Source organism: Camelus ferus, chromosome 16 (genome assembly GCF_009834535.1).
Source record: "Camelus ferus isolate YT-003-E chromosome 16, BCGSAC_Cfer_1.0, whole genome shotgun sequence".
Classification (NCBI taxonomy): domain Eukaryota; kingdom Metazoa; phylum Chordata; class Mammalia; order Artiodactyla; family Camelidae; genus Camelus; species Camelus ferus.
This window is the reverse complement of record NC_045711.1, coordinates 38,895,926-38,917,582: the sequence shown is the minus strand read 5'-3', so window position 1 is coordinate 38,917,582 and position 21,657 is coordinate 38,895,926. Positions and strand designations below refer to the sequence as shown.

General features: G+C 34.8%; 1 protein-coding gene across 2 annotated transcripts in view; it reads right to left on the bottom strand.

Moving 5' to 3' along the window:
• The window catches only part of YWHAE (tyrosine 3-monooxygenase/tryptophan 5-monooxygenase activation protein epsilon), a 36,843-nt gene that overhangs the window by 4,694 nt on the left and 10,492 nt on the right, over positions 1-21,657 (bottom strand). For both annotated transcript variants that reach the window (XM_032457499.1, XM_006184984.3), the window contains exons 2-5: positions 5,998-6,197; positions 3,476-3,582; positions 2,597-2,803; positions 725-861 (exon numbers count right to left, since the gene is read on the bottom strand). In XM_032457499.1, coding sequence (XP_032313390.1) covers positions 725-861; positions 2,597-2,803; positions 3,476-3,582; positions 5,998-6,197 — 651 coding nt within the window. The remainder of the gene's footprint in view (positions 1-724; positions 862-2,596; positions 2,804-3,475; positions 3,583-5,997; positions 6,198-21,657) is intronic.

Sequence of the window (21,657 nt, the reverse complement as noted above, 5' to 3'; positions counted from 1 at the left end):
AAAATCAAGAAATGTGACAAATTTGGCCTGGAATAAATTTTAAGCAACGACCCCACCCTCATTCACAAGATTAAATTCTGTAAAACAGTAACTATTTACAATTGAAACTCCAGAAAAACAAAGAGAGGCACTTTCAAAAAGTATAATGCTTCCAAAGACAGTACAACATATACCAAATCTCTTAAATAAGGACCTATGGGCAGGACATTCCATTTGTTGTATAGAATACAGAGGGAAACTAGTTCCTTTATAAAGATTTTCACACACAGAAAAGATGCTTCTTAAATATCTACTGGTACTATCTAGTTTTAACCTGAGGATTACCACTAGCCAAAGCAGTCATCATGACATTCAAATACAATTAATTTTACACCTCTAAAATTGAATCTGAGAAAGATAATATGAACTGCTCTAAGACTTTCAAAACAGTGTGAGAGAAGAGGTAAACTAAGTTTAGCAATCATTATTAGAGGCAAAACCTCAGATCTGATTATTAACAAAAGATTCCCTTTCCCAAACAAATCTTTTTCATCTTCTCGCCCAAAATCGAAGACTGTACTTTATTATTTCCTATAAAGGCAGTAATTTAATTGTTAGTTTGGAGGATAGGATACTTTGGAGGTTAAGTCTAAATTGCAGCTTAATGTAAAGAAATACCAAGGAATTTCGAAGAGTAAACACATCTGACAACTGAAAAAGACACATTTAACTTCAGTTCCCTTACCATCACCCTGCATGTCTGAAGTCCATAGTGTCAGGTTATCACGTAACAACTGCATGATAAGTGTAGAGTCCTTATAGCTTTCTTCACTCAGCGTATCCAGTTCTGCAATTGCATCATCAAAAGCTGCTTTTGCCAACCTACAAGTATTTACATAAATGTATTACAAAAATAAACTAAACAAGTCCAAACACAGAATTAGAAATGACTTAAGTTAAATTTCAGTCTTTTCTTCAGTTATCACACAGAATTTTAACAGTGACCCTTGAATGCTTGCATTTAAGAACTGAAATAAAGGAAAAGCTGATGTAACTGATGAAAATTAACTTTCTTCTAAAATTTTGTAATCTAGAAACCTTGGAACTAGTGCAATTTCTGAAGCACCACTTACATCCTTTCCACAGGCAGACCAATTTGCATCCTAAATCCACCACCAAAATATATGCATAATAAAGGTATTTCCAAGTTCTAGTCAACAGATCACTTATTCAATAAAGTTTTAATGTAAAAAGAGAAAACTGTGAGACAGGATCTCACAGTTTAATTCAACAGAACTTAACAGCAAGTAAGAAAAAAAGTAATATAGAACCCATGGAAATGTAATCATACAAGCTATTTACTAAATTAAAAGAAACAAAATCCATACTCATTCATCTACACCAAGTGAGGCTGGACAAAGGTGGGGAAACGAAAGAGACACAATCTGAGTCCACAATGAACTTTTAAAACATCTAATAGAAGGACTGCCACACAAAAAACTAATATAAAAGAAGGATGACATGCTATTCTTGAGAAAGTGCTTTGGGGACTCAAGAGGAGGAGCAAATGGAGACGTCATATTTGAACTAATTAAAGTAAAAGCATGGAAGTGACTTGAGGTGAAGCTACGCGTGGGACAGCCAGACTAGAGAATGGCAATGAAAGATTCAACCAATACATCAACTGAATAGCTACAGCTTCTTTAGTTAAGACATTACCTGTCTGGACAAATTCAACTAGTCATTTAGAATGTTTTTAGATAATACTAGTTTCCACTCAAATGAATATACCTCACATCATAAAAATCTCTCCTTTCATAGAATATCTGATTCCTACATATTCAATACTGAAGTTACAAAGAACAAATATATTATTCCTAACATACAAGGTACCCAAAAACAGGCAATTCATAAGACAGAAAGTGGAGACTGCCAAGGACTGAGGCAGAGGGGAATGGAATATGGAGTTACTATTTAGTAGCTGGTTTGTTTCAGCTGATGAAAGTGTTTTAGAAATAGTAGTGAGAGTTGCACAATATTGTGGGTATACCTAATGCCTCTGAATTGCACATTAAAAAACGGTTAGAATGATAAACTTCATGTTACATGTATTTAAAAAGTAAAAAGCTACGTACATAAAAGATATATCTTATATATCTGTATCAAAAATTGGGAACAATCTGAAGTATAAAAATGGAATATTTTTACATAAGTCAAGGATGGAAAACTTTATAATAGAAAATAAAAAATGATAATGTACACTAAAAGCATAACTATATTAAAAACATGCCTACAAAGACTAAAAGCTGATATACAAAACTGAAGATAATTCTATTATGAAAATTCCTCTCATTCCTTTCTCCTACTCTAACAAGATTCTTTTCAATCTACCAATCAAATTTTCCCCCATCAACCTACTTATCCTAACTGCTATCCTAATGATCTGAGATATGTCTGTCTATGATCCAAAACAGTTTCATTAAGAGCCAAAATAAATTCTTTATCACATAACCGAGACAAGGCAGTCTCAGGGAACAAGACAGACAAACAAGTAGTTATTCTCTTTTGTAACCTCTTTCACTTCCAGTGAGAGCTTTTGTTCTCTTCTATGACTTACCTGCAGGCACGGTCAGGGGAATTAAGAATTTCATAGTAGAATACAGAAAAATTGAGAGCAAGACCTAAGCGAATGGGATGTGTTGGTGGAAGTTCTGTCATAGCAATATCACTAGCAGCTTTATAAGCCACCAGGCTGTTCTCCGCAGCCTCCTTCCTGTCGTTTCCTGTGGCAAATTCAGCCAGATACCTGTGGTAGTCCCCTTTCCTAAAACAAAACAAGACAAAACAAAAATAGAATTAGGAATGTTTCTTAAACTGTTACATTTTTCTATATTATATAAAATCAAATATGCAACAAAAACACATAAATTAACTTTTTTTCAATATTTCAATTATTTCCCAATAATTTCAAAAAGTCTCTTTCAGGAATGACTGACATCTAGTTAGTTTTCCTCCTTAGAGATTTCACATTGCCAAATATAAGCAAAATCCTCAAGTAATTAACTTAGATGCTCAAAAATCAGTAAATTTATTACTTGATAGACCAGAATTAAACATGAAAGTGGTTCCAAAGAATGGCACAACAGTTTGTTAATCATGAAATAAAAACTTTTTCTATATAAAATATTAAGACTGAACTGTGTAAAGCACTGCTTGTAGCTAGGGGGGCAGCGCCTCACAAGCAAATGAATTTAAGTAAGTAAAGTAAAACCTAGCACACTTTTACAGTAATAGTCTGACCACCTTAAAAGCAGTAACATTGATTCTTCTCATGCAGTGAATTTGCAAATGATTATTCAAAAGTTAATTTTAGTTTTGAGAATGACTCCTCCCATGTATCCATTAAATAAAATACTGAAAACCTACATAGAAAAAGCAGTGATTCTAAGAGGGCCAACATTTAATCTGACATTTTCCCTTCTAGTATAGAACCTACATTTTATAATAGAAAACCTTGGACTCGCCAGTGTTAGCTGCTGGAATGAGGTGTTTGTCCAGTACATCCAGAATGTCACAACAGATTAACTTTAGCTCAGTCTCAACCTATAAAGAAAAGTCGAAAACTGTTTAAATCTAAGAAATTATACAAACTTTCAAACATTCTATTTCCAGTTAGGGGGAAGAGAACCATATTAAACAGAACATACACATTTCTCTCCAAACCCCCATTCCCCACTCTTGATACAAAAGAAAAATTGTCTCCAGGTTATAAAAATTATTTTTCTATGTGACATTACCTAAGTGCTTTAAAAAGGAAGGGTGCATGCGGCCCATGATTTAAAAAACAACACAGCCAACAGGACATTCAAAACATGTATGTTCTATTGTATGGAATTAGATCTCAATAAAGTTAATTAGAGAACTGTCAGAGAAAAAGAGGGCAACAGGAAGATACTATTTTAAAAGAATCAGGCAAATATGAAAATAAACGTTTTAAAAGGTTATTTTTGAAAGAGGAAATCATTAAAATTTTAAAATATAGGCTAAAGAGAAAAAGGGAGGGTGCGGGGAAGGTGTAGAGCTTAGTGGTTTTTAGCATGCACAAGGTCCTGGGTTCAATCCCCAGTACCTCCATTAAAAACAAAAATAAGAATAATTAATTATAATTATAAATAATAAATAAACCTAATTACCCCTGCTTCACCCTGCCCCCTAAAATCTCATAGGTCAGCTACAAAACACCAATTACTACTAAGTTTTAGTTTCTTTAATGAAGTAGCAACTGTTGCCTCCATTTACATGGGAGAGCAAAGATTACTATATTGGCCCAAAGATCACTAACTTAAAGAACTTAGAGGCAGACTAAGGACTTGAATCCAGGAAGGTTGCATCGCTAGGGTCAGAGTTTGTAAGGGATGGAATAAAAATTCAAACCCAGGTTGTTTGCCTCCAAAGCTCACATTCCTAACCACTACTATGCTCAACAGCCAATCACTTTAAAGGCAGAGCTCTATAGCCAGTTATGGCACCCAAAATCTGTAGACTAAAGTATCACCACTCATCTCAATTTATCATGCCAAAAATATATACCACCGCTAAACACACATACACATTCTGCTCTCCATTTTATATTAATTCAATGACACTGTTCGACCTTTCTAAATTCTTTCCATGCCCTCTGGAACCTCCTTGCCACAGTAAATAATTCTCCCACTCTTTCATCTCTTAAAATCTTGTCCTGATTCTAAGTAAAACTAGCTCTCTCCTGCATGAACTATCTTCCGTGTGACTTTTCAAGTAGAGACAGACTGTTCTAAGGGAAGGACAATTTCTGAACTCTTAACTCCTCACTGACTCAGTATGAGTGCTAATACTCCAAAACCCTTCCTCCCTGGAAGCTCAGCCTCTACACTTTCTCAATTTCTGTCATAAACAGATCTCTGTAGGCCCTTTCACTACATTCACGAGTAGCTACAGCCTGTCTCTCCAATTCCTGGTAACATCCCAAGGTATAATAAAATTCCTTTCAACAAAGTTCCTTGATCTCAACTCCATGACCCTTACTTGTCAATACTCCTGTGCTACTGGAAGTCCTAAATTCTAGTATTTAACTACTAAATTATAACTTCCTTTTTGTGCCTGCTTCTGTAATTTCCTTCACTGTATTTTTTTTTAACTTCATTTACAATGTTGTTTCCCTTACTGTACTGTGTTTACATGAGATGTATATATCTCTGTTCCACTAGGATCAGTTTCTCAACAGAAGCCCTAATGACATTTTGGGCAACATACTTGTTATTGAGCAGCACTATTCAATGCATAAGATGTTTAGCAGTATCCTTGTCTCTACCTACTAAATACCAAATAGCACCCTCAAGTTGTGACAAATCAAAAATGTCTCCAGACACTGCCAAATGTCCTCTGAGGAGCAGTATCACCTCTGGTTGAAAACCACTGCATTAGATCAAATTTTTTTGACTAAAACCCACAATAGGAAAGACAACATAGACACATATTTTGTCTGAAACAATCTTATGAAATAATGTTCAATGCCTTCTGCTTTTTTTCTGTCCTATTCATTAAACAATGACTAGACTAACCCTCCATAAAGATAGTAACTTTACCTGTCCCATCTTTGCACTCACAGTATTTATCAAGTTGTGTGATACAAAAGAGGCACACAAATATTTGCTAAATTGTTCTGAATGGTATAATTTCAAGTCACTCAAGGAAGTATTTTGCAGTTACCACAATAAAAACAAAGATTAAATTAGTTCTCTGTTTGTCCAGTGCCCAAAGTTGAACACTGCTCTCTGTAGCTTCTAAGGAAGAAAGTTGATCTCCTCTGTCCTGAAATACTGTATAGCTTCTAATTCCTAATCCAGGTGAGTAAAAGATGCAAATCCATTAAAATATAAATACATGTTACACAGGTATACAACACGTGTACTAGGCTATAATCTAAATAGCCAACACATAAGACTCCATTCTTTGTTGTCTAGAATATGACAATCTCACCATTTGCCGATATTCCCGAATCATTTTTAGTTTGTCTTCTCCTCCCTTGTTTTCTTCTTTCTGTTCAATGCTGCTGATTATTCTCCAGGAAGCTCTTCTAGCTCCAATCACATTTTTATATGCAACAGATAGAAGGTTCCTTTCTTCAACTGTCAACTCCACATCCATCCCTGCTACTTTCTTCATTGATTCCACCATTTCTATAAGGGAAAAGTAAAATGAGACCTTACAAACTAAGTTTTGTTAAGACATCCCTATCATAGTAGGTCTTTTTTCAGACAAGCTAATGTAAAAAAAAGACAAAAAAATTTTTTAAGCAAAAATAACTTTACAATCATCAAAACTAATGTGAATCAAAAACTAAAAACATGGAAAATAAAGTTTAAGAGCCTAGAACAAGAGGATCTGGAATGTAAGTTGTATGGAACCAGAATGACTACATAGTACCAAGTATAATTTAGTATAGCTTGGAGATATCTGTCATATTAAGTACGAGAAACAGGAACGCACATCTACCCATTTCCCAGTAAAATAATTGAGCTGGCAGTTTAACACAAAAATTTTAAACTTACAGGCTCTAAAATGTATTTTCTTACAAATAAATTATTCCCCAAATAAATACAAATAAACTGAATTTCCTCAAAACAAAAACAAAAACAGGGAGGAAAGGGGATTCACCCATACAGCAAACATATACTGAGCATTTCGTTAGTCAAACACACACCAAACTTAGAAGCACAAACCTCCTTTAGAAGGCACTGTCCACCTATGAATTCATTCACTGGCAAAACTGCATGTTTCTATTTGTTACCACCAGATGGCGAGCAAAGAAAGGGGCCCAGATAAATCTTGGGAGATACCAAGTATAGGAAATGTAGGCAATACATGTGAATGCAAAGAACCAAAAACAGCTCAATAAACACTAACTAAATAAATAATGAAAACTATGCTTTCAGAAAAGACTAATGCCATATTACTATGTAGCTCTCCAACTTTACTGAGTCAGAATCTTTAGTGATGAGACCCAAGGATCTGTGTTTTAACAATCATGCTTAGCAAACATTAACACTAAGCATAAACATACTTTAAGGTATGACTTTATGAACCACTGCTTAAAGACATGCTAAATTATGTATAATTCCAGGAAAACACATTTCAAAAAAGTATCCTCATATAAATAAATGAGTATCCTTATATAAATAAATGAGTAAATAAACCTAATTAACTCCTCTCACTTAAAAAAAACAAAACATAAAGAAGTACGGGGGGAGGTATAGCTCAGTGGTAGCATGCCTAGCATGCACAAGGTCCTGGGTTCAATTCCTAGTACTCCCTGTTAAACAAACCAACCAACCTAAGTAACTCCCCTCATTTAAAAAAAATTATCCTTTCAGCAATCCTTTCAGGAATATCAGGAAGTTAATGTAAACATTAAGATGGTATGGTCTTGAGAAAACAGTTCAGTAGTTTTTTATAGAGTTGAACACCCAAAGATTCAGCAAGCCCACTACTAGGGATATTCAGGACATTTGGGGAAAGGGTGTAACAGAAGTGTTCTACTGTGGTGGCAACACAGCTGAAATGTAGTTACCGAAACAATGAACTGTATGTGAAAAGTGGTGTACTTTATATACTTTACCCCAATACAGCTGATTTTTAAAAATACAATTCTGAAGCATTTAAAAAAAGAAATATTAAGGCATATGGTACTAAGACTATTAATTGACTGGTGGAAGCCTGAAAACATTCATTTGAAACATCCAATTTTTTTTTTAACCATTGCCATGAAAAAAGGCTAAACTTAGTGGCAGAGGAGTAAGAGGATATTATTTCATACTCACTGCCATACTAGTTCTCAAAAACTAACAGCAAATTAAACATGCCTCAGAAGTGAAGTATTTCACTTTTATAAGCTGGTCCCAACAAAACAATTTAAAAAGTAACCTAGCTACACAAAAAAAAGACCATTAATTCTTCTAAATCATAGGGCTTTGCAACATTATATATGGAAAAACTATACCCAAATATTTAATAACATTAAGATTCAACAACATGCCTCTGGCTAGTACCCCAGGTGATTTAGATTTTCTTCACTTTTCTATGCTTTAGAAATTTTCAACAATGAACATGTAATAATTTTATAATGTAAGGGGGGATATATTTAAAACATTAAATGACATTCTACTATCCCAGACTCAATTAAGTATACGTAAGTATATAATTCCCTTCATTAAGAAAGCCACAAAACAATGCACAAAAAATTACAGTACTACAGCAGCAGTTATTATTAAATACCATACAACTCACCCATTTAAAAGTGTACAATTCAATGATTTTTAGTATATTCACAGAATTGTGCAACCATTACCATAATGCACTTTAGAACATTTTCCATCATTTGAAAAAATCTCAAGGGGAGGGTACAGCTCAAGTGGTAAAGTGCATGCTTAGCATGCACGGGGTGGTCCTGAGTTCAATCTCCAGTACCTCCTCTAAAAGTAAATAAACCTAATTACCTCCCTCCCCACCTCCAAAAAAAAATTAAAAGAAAAAGAAAATCTCCATATATCCATTAGCAGTCATTCCCCATTTAACCACAAATCCCTCAGCCCTAGGCAATCACCAATCTACTTTCCAATTCTATGGATTTACCTATTCTGGACATTTCATATAATATATTGCCCTTTTGTGACTCCTTTCATTTAGCATGTTTCAAAGTTCAGCCTTAGTGCAGCATCTATCAATACCCCACTTACTATAATGGACATACCATTTTATTTGTCCATCCATCAGTCAATGGACATTTGAGTTGACTCTCCAATTTTTGGCTGTTATGAATAATGCTGCTGTGAACATTCATGTAAGTATGCATTCAAGTCTCTTGAATATAAACTTAAGGAGTAGAACTGTAGGGTTAGGCCATGTAACTTTGTCTTTTTTTTTTTTTTTTTTTTTGAGGAGGGGTAATTAGGTTTATTTATTTTGACAGAGGTACTGGGGATTGAACCCAAGGACCTTGTGCATGCTAAGCACACTCTACCACTAAGCTATACTGTCCCCCTAAGGTCATGTAACTTTTTCGGAAGGAACTGCTAAACTTTTTCACAGGGGCTGCACCATTTTTATATTCCACCAGCAATGGAGAATTCTAATTTCTCCATACCTTCACTAACACTTACTAGTTTCTTTTTTTTAAAGTCATCCCAGTGAGTATGAAGTGGTATCTTATGATTTTGATTTGCATTTCCTTGACAGCTAATGATGTTGAGCATCTTTTCATGTGCTAATTGGCCATTTGTGTATGCTCTTAGGAAAGTATCTATTCAGATGCGTTGCCAGTTTTTAAGCTGGATCATTTGCCTCTTTATTACTGGAGTTTTAGGAGTTACTTTTTTTTTTTTTTTTTTTTTTTTGGTAGGAGGTAATAAGGTTTTTAATTATTTTAATGGAGGTGCTGGGGATTGAGCCCAGAACCTTGTGTACGTTAGTAGGCATGTACTCTACCACTGAGCTATATCCCCCCACCCCAGGAGTTAGTTACTTTTAAAACCCCATCTACTCCTCACAGCCCTTCATCTTCAGAATTTCTCCATTCCTAAAGGTAACAGATTAAGGGATAGTAATAAAAGCATTAATGAGAAGAGGGAAAGAGCTTCATACTGTCCCAAAAGTTCTACAACCAGTGCGTGGTATCAGTTTGTACAAATTATGACTATAATGAAACTCTTACGATAACATTGGTGTCATCCTTATCCTTTTAACACCAGCAACAGGAACATCATTCTATAACGTACCCCAAAACTATGTGAAGGCTCTAATTTATTAAAAAAAACAAAACAAAACAAAACTCTAGACTGGCCACATCCTTAAAACCTCCATCAGCAGAAGGTTAACACCAATTACAGTCATATAAACTTCTCAAACATAACTAGTATTTCATGAAATCATCTCTGCAGCATTTTATCAATGTGATCTCAGCACTTCTGGGATGGGGAAGGTTGTCAAATCTGTTTGCAGCAGATATGGTCACAATTTATGAACTAGAGAACTGCAACTCACGGTCAAATCACTATTTGTGGATGTACAGGCAGTTTGGTACATGAGGTTTAGGCAATAAAATATAATTTTAGGGATTTCTGATAGTTTGGGGACCAAGGGTAGCTGAATGAAAACCACTACTATTACAGAAACTCTGAAATATATAATCCTCACAACTCAAAGGTCATCTTAACCAAATGCTAATAAGCCTGTTTCATCCCAGGTCATTTCTCCTTCATTGTATTAATAGTCTAGTTAGACATCCATTACATTAAATCAGCTTGCCTCTATTTGTTAGTGACTATCCTGACAGAAGAAGAGTCAAATGTTTTTTCACCCCAACTTTAATTTAGCTTTGGTTCTTAGTTTTGCTCTTTGAACTATTTATACATTCATTCAATAAACTCAATTATAAATAAAACACCTCACGGCAGGCATTGCTCCAAATATCCTGCATGTATTAATGCATTTAATCTTCTAAATAGACCTCTGACATAGGTACCAGCCCCATTTTATACAAGGAAACCAAAAACTGTGGAGGTGAAACTTGCTCAAAATCACAAATTCAGTGGATTACAATAGGTACCGACTCCAGAATTGCGTGTTGATTTAATCATATTACATTAGATTTGAAGTCGCCTGTAGGGGATCTTTTTGTTTGTTTTTACAAGAACAGATGCAAGATAAATGGCTTCAATGACAACAGAGACACAAGCTTAAAATATTAAAATGTGGTTCATTCCTGCTTAAAACACATCTTTTTCCACCTACAAGTTAACCCCTCAGATCTCCAAAAAACTTACTGCCAATGCCCAGTGGAGAGCAGATATTCCCACGCCACTAATAGCTCTATAACATCCCAGTAAACTTTTTCTCCCAAAGCTATCCCTACCAGCTGGTTAAACAGGTCTCTGCTGAGTTTCAACAGTCTTAAAAAAATCTAAAGGGGTGCCATGTCTCCACCTATCAGACTGACTACAGGTTACCACAAGGCCCATTCCACAGTTCCTAATTAATGAGATCCAAGGTCAGGATGGAAGCACACTGTTCAGAATCAGTCAAGAGAAAATAAGCAGACTCTGCACTTACTGATAGGATTAACGAACTTCCTACCAAGGTATACAGGGTCGGAGTGGAGTGGCCAAAAAAAAAAAAAAAAAAAGTACAGGGTCATAACCATAACTTTTAACACCTTCTAACATGGAAAAAAATGTCTGCCAGCTGTTACAACCCATAATCCCAACTTTAAAGACAAAAAACTGAAACTCAAAGTAACTTGCTTAAGGTCATACAGCTATTCAGTGGTAAAACCAGAATTCAAACCAATGTAACTTAAGTGCCTTAATTCCTTCTAAACTACCATATTCAACTAACTTTCCAAGTGGTGTGCTCACAGAAACAAATCCTTAAGTCCAAAAATACTGAAGGCAATCACCCCAAGGAAAGAGAAAGGTTACAGCATCAGACACTGCCTTCAAAAGGTCTGTCACTCAAGGTTCTGGCGAGATCTTGGCTTTGCCTTATGTAAAGGGTGATCAGTTGACCAATGATGACCTTTCCTCTTTGCCTAACTAGTCATCCCTCTGGATCAAACTCAAACATCTTACTCTGTGAAACTTTCCTGTGCTCTCCAACCCATGTGCATATTTCTCTGTATTGATCAGTGTTTTTCTTCCCATCAAATATTACCTTCCTAAAATGGCATAAACTGTGTCTTTTTCTATTCCCCAAAAAGGACAGTATCTAATGACATAAATGGCACACAAACATTTGATAAAAGAATGAAGAAAATAAGACAAAGTTAAATACAGAGATTGAAAAATATATTCTGCACTTGACTAAGTACATCACAAATAAATGAAATCTATTTAAGGATCCCCTCTAGATAGAACTAGAGATTCTAGTCTATTCTCAGCAATTTCAACAGGGCCTTTTTCTGCAGCCCATTCTATTTAGAAGAATATTTAGTTATATCCATAAAGAAGTCTGAGACCCAAAGAATCATCCTGAAGATCTGAGGTCTGTTTATTAAATATATAAAGGGGAATTCAGCATAGGTGTCCTATGTTATCAAACTTCAGCAAAGTGTCTATAGTACACTCTAATATTTCCAATTAACAAGACTATGGTATCTTAGGGACTTAATAGTATTAGGTCATCTAGTACTATATGATCTGATCTTGAATCCTGTATATGAAATGACTAATGGAGATCAATACCCTTTCATAATACAAAAGTCAAGGCACTTGGGGATATTCTGAGAACTTGGTACACTGTTGTCTAGAATTCTTACCAATTCACCTGCTTTAGATTATCAAAAAAAGACAAAGGGAATGCGAATGTGAAGGGTTATAATTTGTCTTTTATATGGAAATGTGATGATCGGTGTTTTAAAAAAAAAAAGGATGGGGTGAAAAAAAAGCCCATCAAGCCAATCTATAACAAAGCAAAGCAAAGTGCTGTTTTTTAAAACTGTAGTATAGTTACTGAACAATATTATTAGTTACAGGTGAACAATATACTGATTCATATTTTTAAAGGTTACATTCCATTATTACTACAAAATATTGGCTATATTCCCCATGCTGTACAATACATCCTCGTAGCTGATTTTATACCTAATAGTTTATACCTCTTACTCCCCAACTCTTACATTGCCCCTTTCTCTGGTAACCACCAGTTTGTTCTGTCAGTCTGCTTCTTTATGTTCACTAGTTTGTTGTATTTTTTTAGATTTCACATGTGGTATCGTAACAGAATTTGTCTAAAACAAAGTGCCATTTTATACAATAACCAGATTTGATTCAAAATCAAAAGCCCCTTGGGACTCATTTAGAGCAAAGCAGTTAAGAAAATAACCCAGCTCTTTATCTATTTAAAAGACTAAGATGATCTACCACTTCACATCCATTAGGATGACCACTATCAAGAAATAAGAATACAGGTGTTAGCAAGGATGTGGAGTAACTAGACCCTGTGCCCTATGGGTGGGCATATAAAATGGTACAGCTGCTGTGTAAAACAGTATGGAGGTTCCTTGAAAAAATTATTTTAAACAGAATTTCCATATGACCCAACAATTCCACTTCTGAGTATATGTCAAAAAGAACTGAAAGCAGGGTCTTGAAGAGAGATATCTGGATACCTTCATAGCACACTAGTCACAACAGCTAAAACATGGACGCAACCAAGTGTCCATCGATGGATGAATGGATAAGCAAAATGTAGCGTATACATGCAGTGGAATATATTATTGGCTATAAAAAGTAAGGAAATTCTGAATAAAGTCCTACTGTATAGCCCAGGGAACTTTATTCAGTATCCTGTTAATAACCTACAATGAACAAGAATATATATGTGTAACTGAGTCACTATGCTGTACACCAAAAACTAACACAACGTTGTAAATCAACTATACTTCAACTAAAAATAAAATTTTTAATGGAGGTACTGGGGATTGAACCCAGCACCCTACACATGCTAAGCATGTGCTCTACAACTGAGCTATACCCACTCCCCCACCGAAAAAAATGTTTAATGAGGAAATTCTGCAATATGCTACAACATGGATGAATCAGTCACAAAAAGACAATACTTTACAATTTCACTTATATGATATCCTTATATTCGTCAAGCTCATAAAGAAAGTATAACAGTTTCCAGGGGCTGAGAGGAGAATGAGATGTTACTGTTTAATGGGACAGAGCTTCTGTGTTACAAGATGAAAAGAATTATAGAGATGGACAGGAGGAGTTGCAAAAAAAAATTGTGAACATACTTAACACCAGTGAAATATACTTTAAAATGGCCAAGATAGTAAATTTTGTTATGTGTATTTTAACACACACACACAAGACTGAGATGAACTAAGTAGCTGTCCAAACTCTGTCTCCTTCACAATGAAAAGTAATCCAGATGACAGACATGATGATAATCTTCAGTTCCCTGGGGATTGTTGAAAAGACCTCCTCCAAAGACCCAACATGAGAAGAAACTGAAGACAATAAATTTATTTCTGGCATGCATAAAAGGCCAGCTTCCCAAATCACTATGTCAAATGGAAAGAATGCAAAGTTATCTCAGGGGTGACGCAGAACTATCACAGGAAAAGCGAAGGGGGGAGAGAAAGGTACCTCTGTAAATTGTAAAACTCTGTAAAATCCATCTGTTGTAATTATAAAAATTACCTTGGTAAAAATCTCTCTGGGCCAATTATTAGTTGTCAGACATGGTTTTTTTTTTTTTAAACTGTTAGTTTGTGATCTATCAGAATATATTTTAAATGCATACATTTGGACTGACATATAGGGAAGTCTTCCCCCAAGATATAGTATTTCTACTAAATGAGAGCACTTTTTCAAAAGAGGAAGATCTATTGTTAAATTAGAAGTAGCAGTGAAAAGCTGTGCTTTTCATTAAAATGCCACTAGTTCCCTCACATTGAGTTTACTTTTTTTACCACATGACTATCTTATACTTTACAAAATAACTAAAAAGCTTGAAACAAAGATAAATACAATGAAAAGAATCACCACAGAAAGTCATTCTGTACTAGAAGAGAACAGCAAGAGGAAGAAACCAAATATCTTGAAATATTTTCCCAGCTGCTGAGGAAAAATGTATTTTATCCCTTCATAACAAAGGGAAGGCAAACTAAGAAGAGTGTCAGCATCCATTGTTTAAATTATAAGAACATTCACACCTTATGATTATCAGAGAAACTTAACACTGAAAGCTGGGATGTATGAAGATGAATGGTTCTTGCATCATATGTAGGAAAAATACTGGTGCCTTCTGGGCTAAAAGGGGGAAGAGAAGTACAGCAGGAAGGGAAAACCTGATGTCTGCATTTTCAGGGGAGAGAGAGTGGCTCCCAAATGAATAAAAGGCAAAAAACCAGACCGGTGCCAGAGTACTGAGAGAGGAACTAGGCTGAAGGAGAACTCAAAGACCTAAGATGAAAGAGCTTAGACTGGCCAGAGAACTTAATGTGATGAATGTCTCCCTTAAAATCTCAATGCTTAGTTCCGCTTAGTTCCAAAAAGAACTGGTTTAGAAATAAAGGAATGAAAAGAACTCCACCACTTAGTCTGCACAGTGGGTAAGTGCTGTATACCTCTGTATGATTCATTCATATTGAGGCATGCCATGAAAGCATAATGTCCTTCATATAGCAAGCACATATTTAACATACCAGCCAAAGGATGATTTTATTCATCTTTAGAGAAGCTGGCATATATAATTTTGAAACAGCTCTGCCTCTCCTAAGATTCTGAAAAGCAGGGAGGCCTGGATAAAAGCTACTTAACATCTCAAAATTGAAAGCACAGAAGAAACAGTAAATATGTTTTCAAACTTTTCTGAACTGTGACTGATAATTCTGTATTCCCAAAGGATAAGACAGATGTGCTTGGGAACCAAATTATTCCCCAAATCTGAGAGGCTTGACACAACAAAGGTTTCTTTCTCAACTGTGAGAGTCCACCATCTTGGGGCTGTAACCATTTGGTACTTGAGGCTTCCCTAGTCAAAGAAGCAAGAGGAGAAACAGAAGAATCAGGAAAGTGTTTTTCATTGCCTCTACACACACTTACAGATGTAATTTCTGCTCACATTTCACTGGCCAAAATAGCTCACATAACCCTACTGCCCAAGTACAGATGCTGGCAAAAGAGGGGGAGGGTGCACTACAGTGTCTAAACGTATCTTTAAAAAAAGCCAATGAAACCACATTAAGATAAAAAAAAAAAAAAGCTGTCAAGTCAAATCAAGACATTACTTATAAGGGCAGAGATAATTAAGGGCATAGGAATTATGGACAATTAATTAATACAGACCACAACTTTTTGTCTACAGTTAATAACAATCAAAGCAACGACTTAAAATGTCCCAAGTTAAACTGTTTTTACTGTAGTCAATAAGAAATATGCAAGTTTGTTGGGGAAAAAAAATTCCAAGGTACTAAAATCAAAGAGGCATTTACCATACAAATTTTTATGTAAAAGAAGTCACAGAAAATGTTTGACTAGATTTACACAAGAGAAGCAGTCTTCACTCAGATACTTCTATCTCATGAAATCTGTGAGGGCATTTCTGTTAAAAGTTACCTATGTCAATGTCCAGGTGTTATGCTGCTTTCAGATGATCTGATGGATTTAGATAACCTCCAAGGAATGAAATTACCAGCTAACCAAAATTTGGACAAACACTAAACAATCAATTCATATAGATAATTCAATGAGAACACCTTGTCTTAAGAGGTTTTTTAAAGATTCGAGTATATTGGTAGCAATGACTGCTGTAATTAATTTAGGAATACACAGACAGGAGCCAAATTTTTTCTAAAACCATTCATTTTCTGTATTACACTGACAAATACTCTCGGCACCAACAGCTCTGTATCATAAAGCATGGGAAAGAAATTTGATTTGGACAATTTTAAGGGCAAGTATTATCAGTTAACCACAGAAACTAAGAAATTCAGTATGAACCCTATGGTACATGATGTTTTTTTCTTTTGGGGGTGGTATTGGATTTATTTATTTATTTACTTTTATTGACTCAGATACCAGAGACTGAACCCAAGACCTGGACCTCATGCATCCTAAGCACACACTCTACCACTGAGCTATACCCTCCCTCCTAGAACAAGATTTTTGACAGACCTATCCTCTAATAAGCGTATCAGATTACTGATTACAAAATATTCTCAGAAAGCTAAACTTATATTGGTTGTTAAATGTTAAATTCCTGCCAAATTTGACAATTTTAGTTTTATCACTAATAATTCAGCAGCTTAAGTCTGCAGAAAGTTTGTGATGCCATCACTTTAAAAGGTTTTCTGCACTTGTATGAGTGTGTTTCCAGAGTTCTATGAGGTACCAAAATCAACTTAAGATTTTATATTACTCAAAATCATAATTCCATCTATTAAAAATTCTTAACTACTTTAATTCCAATAGTAAATAATGTGGAAAGGATCTAAGGATGCAATAAAAACCTGATGTTTGTAGCCTCAGGAGTCTTATACCACTTATATTTCCTAGGTATATAAAATGCTATATAGTAATAATCACTAGTTCTGTTTTGTAAAAACCAGTAAAATATTATGAAATGTAGTTTAAGTGTGTTAAGAAGAGTTATAAAAGAGGGAATAATCTTAGTAAACAGATTTGGAAGCCACCTCTGAGATCTTTCCTTAAGCAAAGGTTTAAATGGCTTAAAGTGGACCGAATAAATTTGACATCTAAGTACACTTTTGTTAAGTACTGTGAAAGAAACAAACAGGATACTGAAACAAAACAGGTCTGGGAAACCTCTCTCAAGAGGTCTTTTTTTGTGGGGGTTTTTTTGGGGGGGTTGGAGGTAATTAGGTTTTTACTTAATTTATTTTAATCGAGGTACTGAGGCTTGAACCCAGGACCTCGTGCATGCTAAGCATGCACTCTACCACTGAACTATATCTTATTTTATCCAGTAACATTTTCACTATTGTCATATCTACGTATCATTCATACTCTCACTAGGTGGATCAAAAGACACGTACACTTTGGGAAACAGTATGGTAGAAAAACAACACATTTATAGACAGAAAGATTCAGATGAGATTTTCCTTCTGGCTTAGGTATTTATTTACATGCTATTTGATGTATGTCACTTAACCTCTATGAACTTGTTTCCTTACCTACAACTTGGAAGAAACCCACCGTTCATGGGGTTATGAGAGTTAAAATGAGACTGCATCATATATTCTCTGGCACATAACAGGAACTCAATACATGAAAATCCTTTTCTTTGCTAAGCAAGATGAAAATCACTAAGAGGTCAAAGATCAACTCTTTCATGAAAATTTATATTATAATTGCCTCATGCCCACAAGGTACTCTGTGGACATCCCCTTGGACAAAACTGCTGTCAACAAGGATGTCTTCAGAGACCCTGCTCTCAAACGCAATGCCTGACAACACGCTACAGTCAAGTTCAAGGAGAGATACAAGACCAGCAAGAACAAATCGTTCTTCCAGAAGCTGCGGTTTTAGACCTGTCTTGTTTCAGTCATTAAAAATACTCCCCCCTCAAACCCTTTTCTTTGGTTGCATCTTAATGAGATTTAAAAACAAACAGGAATCCAGGATGATGTAAGCATTTAAAGGAATGTTAATGTGCTTGAAGCAGTAATGAGCTAAATAAAGAACACAGAACTTAGAATCTAAACCTAATAAAGCTTTTTGTATTATCTGGCTCCATTTTTTCTTTCTAGCCCTGATATTCCATTCTTAGGCCTCATATGCTTAATCTCTTATCTGTACCTTTGATTATATACCCGAAAGAACTTGCCACCATCCAAATCTTATCCACCCCAGTGACTATATCATCCATTGCTCAAATTTTCCCTGACAACTACAGCCTTTGTTTCCCCCTTCTCTAAAATTTCTATATCACAGAAGTTGGCAATAATCATCCCTGTCTTTAGCCCCAGTTTTCCTTAAAGCTGAACTCCTAGTAAATTCCTCTATATTAGGTATCATTTTACCATTCACAAGGGGAAACATTTCCAAAATCTACTTATTAAAAAGTCCAAGGATGGATTTAAAGAGGTCTTTAGGAATGCTTGTGAAAAGGGAAGAAGAGTATTCCTAATTATATCAACTGATCAAAATGTAACATAAAAATACAGAGGCAGATAAACGGAAAAGTGACATCATCAAGCTACAGTAAATGAAGAGAAGACAGTAAAAGGTCCATCCATAAGGTATGCACTGCCACTCAAAAAACCAACAGTTAACTGACAATATTTTAAAATGAGATTAAACTTACTAGCACTTATAGACAAATTTAAACCTAAAGTTATATTCGGTATCTCATCTGTAAAGCAGTAGTAATCTTCTAATACTGTACTTAGGCAAATACATCCATATAACTATTACCATTGTCTGTTAAAAGTTTAACAAAAATCAAACTAAAAACTATGCAGTACTGACATAGAATTTCCCATATTCTCAAACACTGGGTCTCTGGCAATTACTTACCTGCTGAACAGCTGAGAAAGCCTCTGAAGGGAGCTCTATAAAGTTATCTAGTCAAACCCAGCTGTATACCTGGAGATATGTATTAAATTTGGAGTACAAATCAAATGCTTAAATTTTTAATAAGCACTCAGTGACTCTATATTCACAATGTTTTGTTGAGGGAAAAAGGCTTGTTGCTGAATAACATATAGTGTTATTTCTATGAAAGAATACAGTATATAATGTGTATATATTCTATGTATTTTAGAAAACATCTTTTACATTAACGTCTCTGAAATCCAGATTTTTCTTAGTCAATGACCTATCATAAAAGGCAGTTAGCACTTTTATTAATGTATGTAAAATAATGAGGCATGTTATGCTTATATGTTAGAGTCAATAAAACAAGATATGTTTGTGTTAAAATATGCAAGAGCACTTGAGCAAAGAGAAAATTCTAAAAGTATATTCAAACTAACAATAGTTACTTCCAGCATGCTGAAATAGCTGTCAATATTTACTTGATAAGGCTTTACTATTTAACTTTTGTACATTTAATTTTAACTTTTATAATTTAAAAAATGTAAGAAGTGGGGAAAACTACATTTCACATCTTAACTAAAGTTTAAAAATTTTAAATACATGAGTTTTTGTAGTCAAAAAAAGTAATGTACTGTGTGCATTCAAAAGTTGGTAGCAAGGCAAAACATCATCTGACATACATTTAAAAAATTTTCTCCTAGAAGAAATAAAAGCAAGAATAAACAAATGGGACCTAATGAAACTTACAAGCTTCTGCACAGCAAAGGAAACCAGAAATAAAACAAGAAGAAAACCTACGGAATGGGAGAAAATTTTTGCAAGTGAAACCGACAAAGGCTTGATCTCCAGAATATATAAGCAGCTCATACGACTCAATAAGAAAAAAATAAACAACCCAATCCAAAAATGGGCAGAAGACCTAAACAAGCAATTCTCCAAGGAAGACATACAAATGATCAAAAAGCACATGAAAAAATGCTCAATATCACTAATTATCAGAGAAATGCAAATCAAAACTACAATGAGGTATCACCTCACACCAGTCAGAATGGCCGTCATTCAAAAATCCACAAATGACAAATGCTGGAGAGGCTGTGGAGAAAGGGGAACCCTCCTACACTGCTGGTGGGAATGCAGTTTGGTGCAGCCACTATGAAAAACAGTGTGGAGATTCCTCAAAAGACTAGGAATAGACTTACCATATGACCCAGGAATCCCACTCCTGGGCTTGTATCCAGAAGGAAATCTACTTCAGGATGACACCTGCACCCCAATGTTCATAGCAGCACTATTTACAATAGCCAAAACATGGAAACAGCCTAAATGTCCATCAACAGGTGACTGGATAAAGAAGATGTGGTATATTTATACAATGGAATACTACTCAGCCATAAAAACCGACAACATAATGCCATTTGCAGCAACATGGATGCTCCTGGAGAATGTCATTCTAAGTGAAGTAAGCCAGAAAGAGAAAGAAAAATACCATATGAGATCGCTCATATGTGGAATCTAAAAAACAAAAACAAAAACAAACAAAGAAACAAAAACAAAGCGTAAATAAAGGACAGAAATAGACTCACAGACAGAGAATACAGACTTGTGGTTACCAGGGGGGTGGAGGGTGGGAAGGGATAGACTGGGATTTCAAAATTGTAGAACAGACTACACTGTATAGCACAGGGAAATATACACAAAATGTTATGATAACTCACAGAGAAAAAAATGTGACAATGAGTGTGTATATGTCCATGAATAACTGAAAAATTGTGCTGAACACTGGAATTTGACACAACATTGTAAAATGATTATAAATCAATAAAAAATGTTAAAAAAAAAAAAGTTGGTAGCACTATAAACTAAAAAAAAAGCCTTTCCAAGAGAACAATAGGGGCACACAAGTCAAATGCTTTAGATTCATTTATTTTGACCAGTAAATTCCATTTCTTAGAATCTCTCCTAGTCAAATAACATAAATTACAGAAAATTATATTTTAGATGTATTTCACTGCGGTGTTACTAGCAATATACTAACCAAAAATACATAATAGTTTGTTACTGGACATGTTATACAGCAATAAAAAGTTTATAAGAAAAATGTCCATGATACAAAACTATGTAAAATCAGATATATAGAGTTCTATACATAAAAAGAAACCTCAAAAAATATATATAATATAATGAAATAATGAAACAAAAAACTTCTGCATAGAAAATTACAGGTAATACAAATTTTCTTTCCACCTGATTTTTCAGATTTTCCATATATAAATTTGTATAAACTGGAAAGAAAATACAGAAAATACACTGAATAGATAGTTTACCTGGAAAATATCCGAGATGCCCAAGTCAATTTTAACGCAACGTAACCAACTACTATTTTTAGTATTAACTGTCCTCCTAAATTCCTCTCTGCTTCACTAGTGTCAGTAAATTTTAAAAAAATCAGATTTCTCAAGCTCAAAAAGCCTGAATGATGGCAAGTAAAAATGAGAGAAAAGAGTACATTTTAATACTTTAAATCACATCTTGATTAATGAAACAAATCTACTTGGTAATCTATCCAGACTTC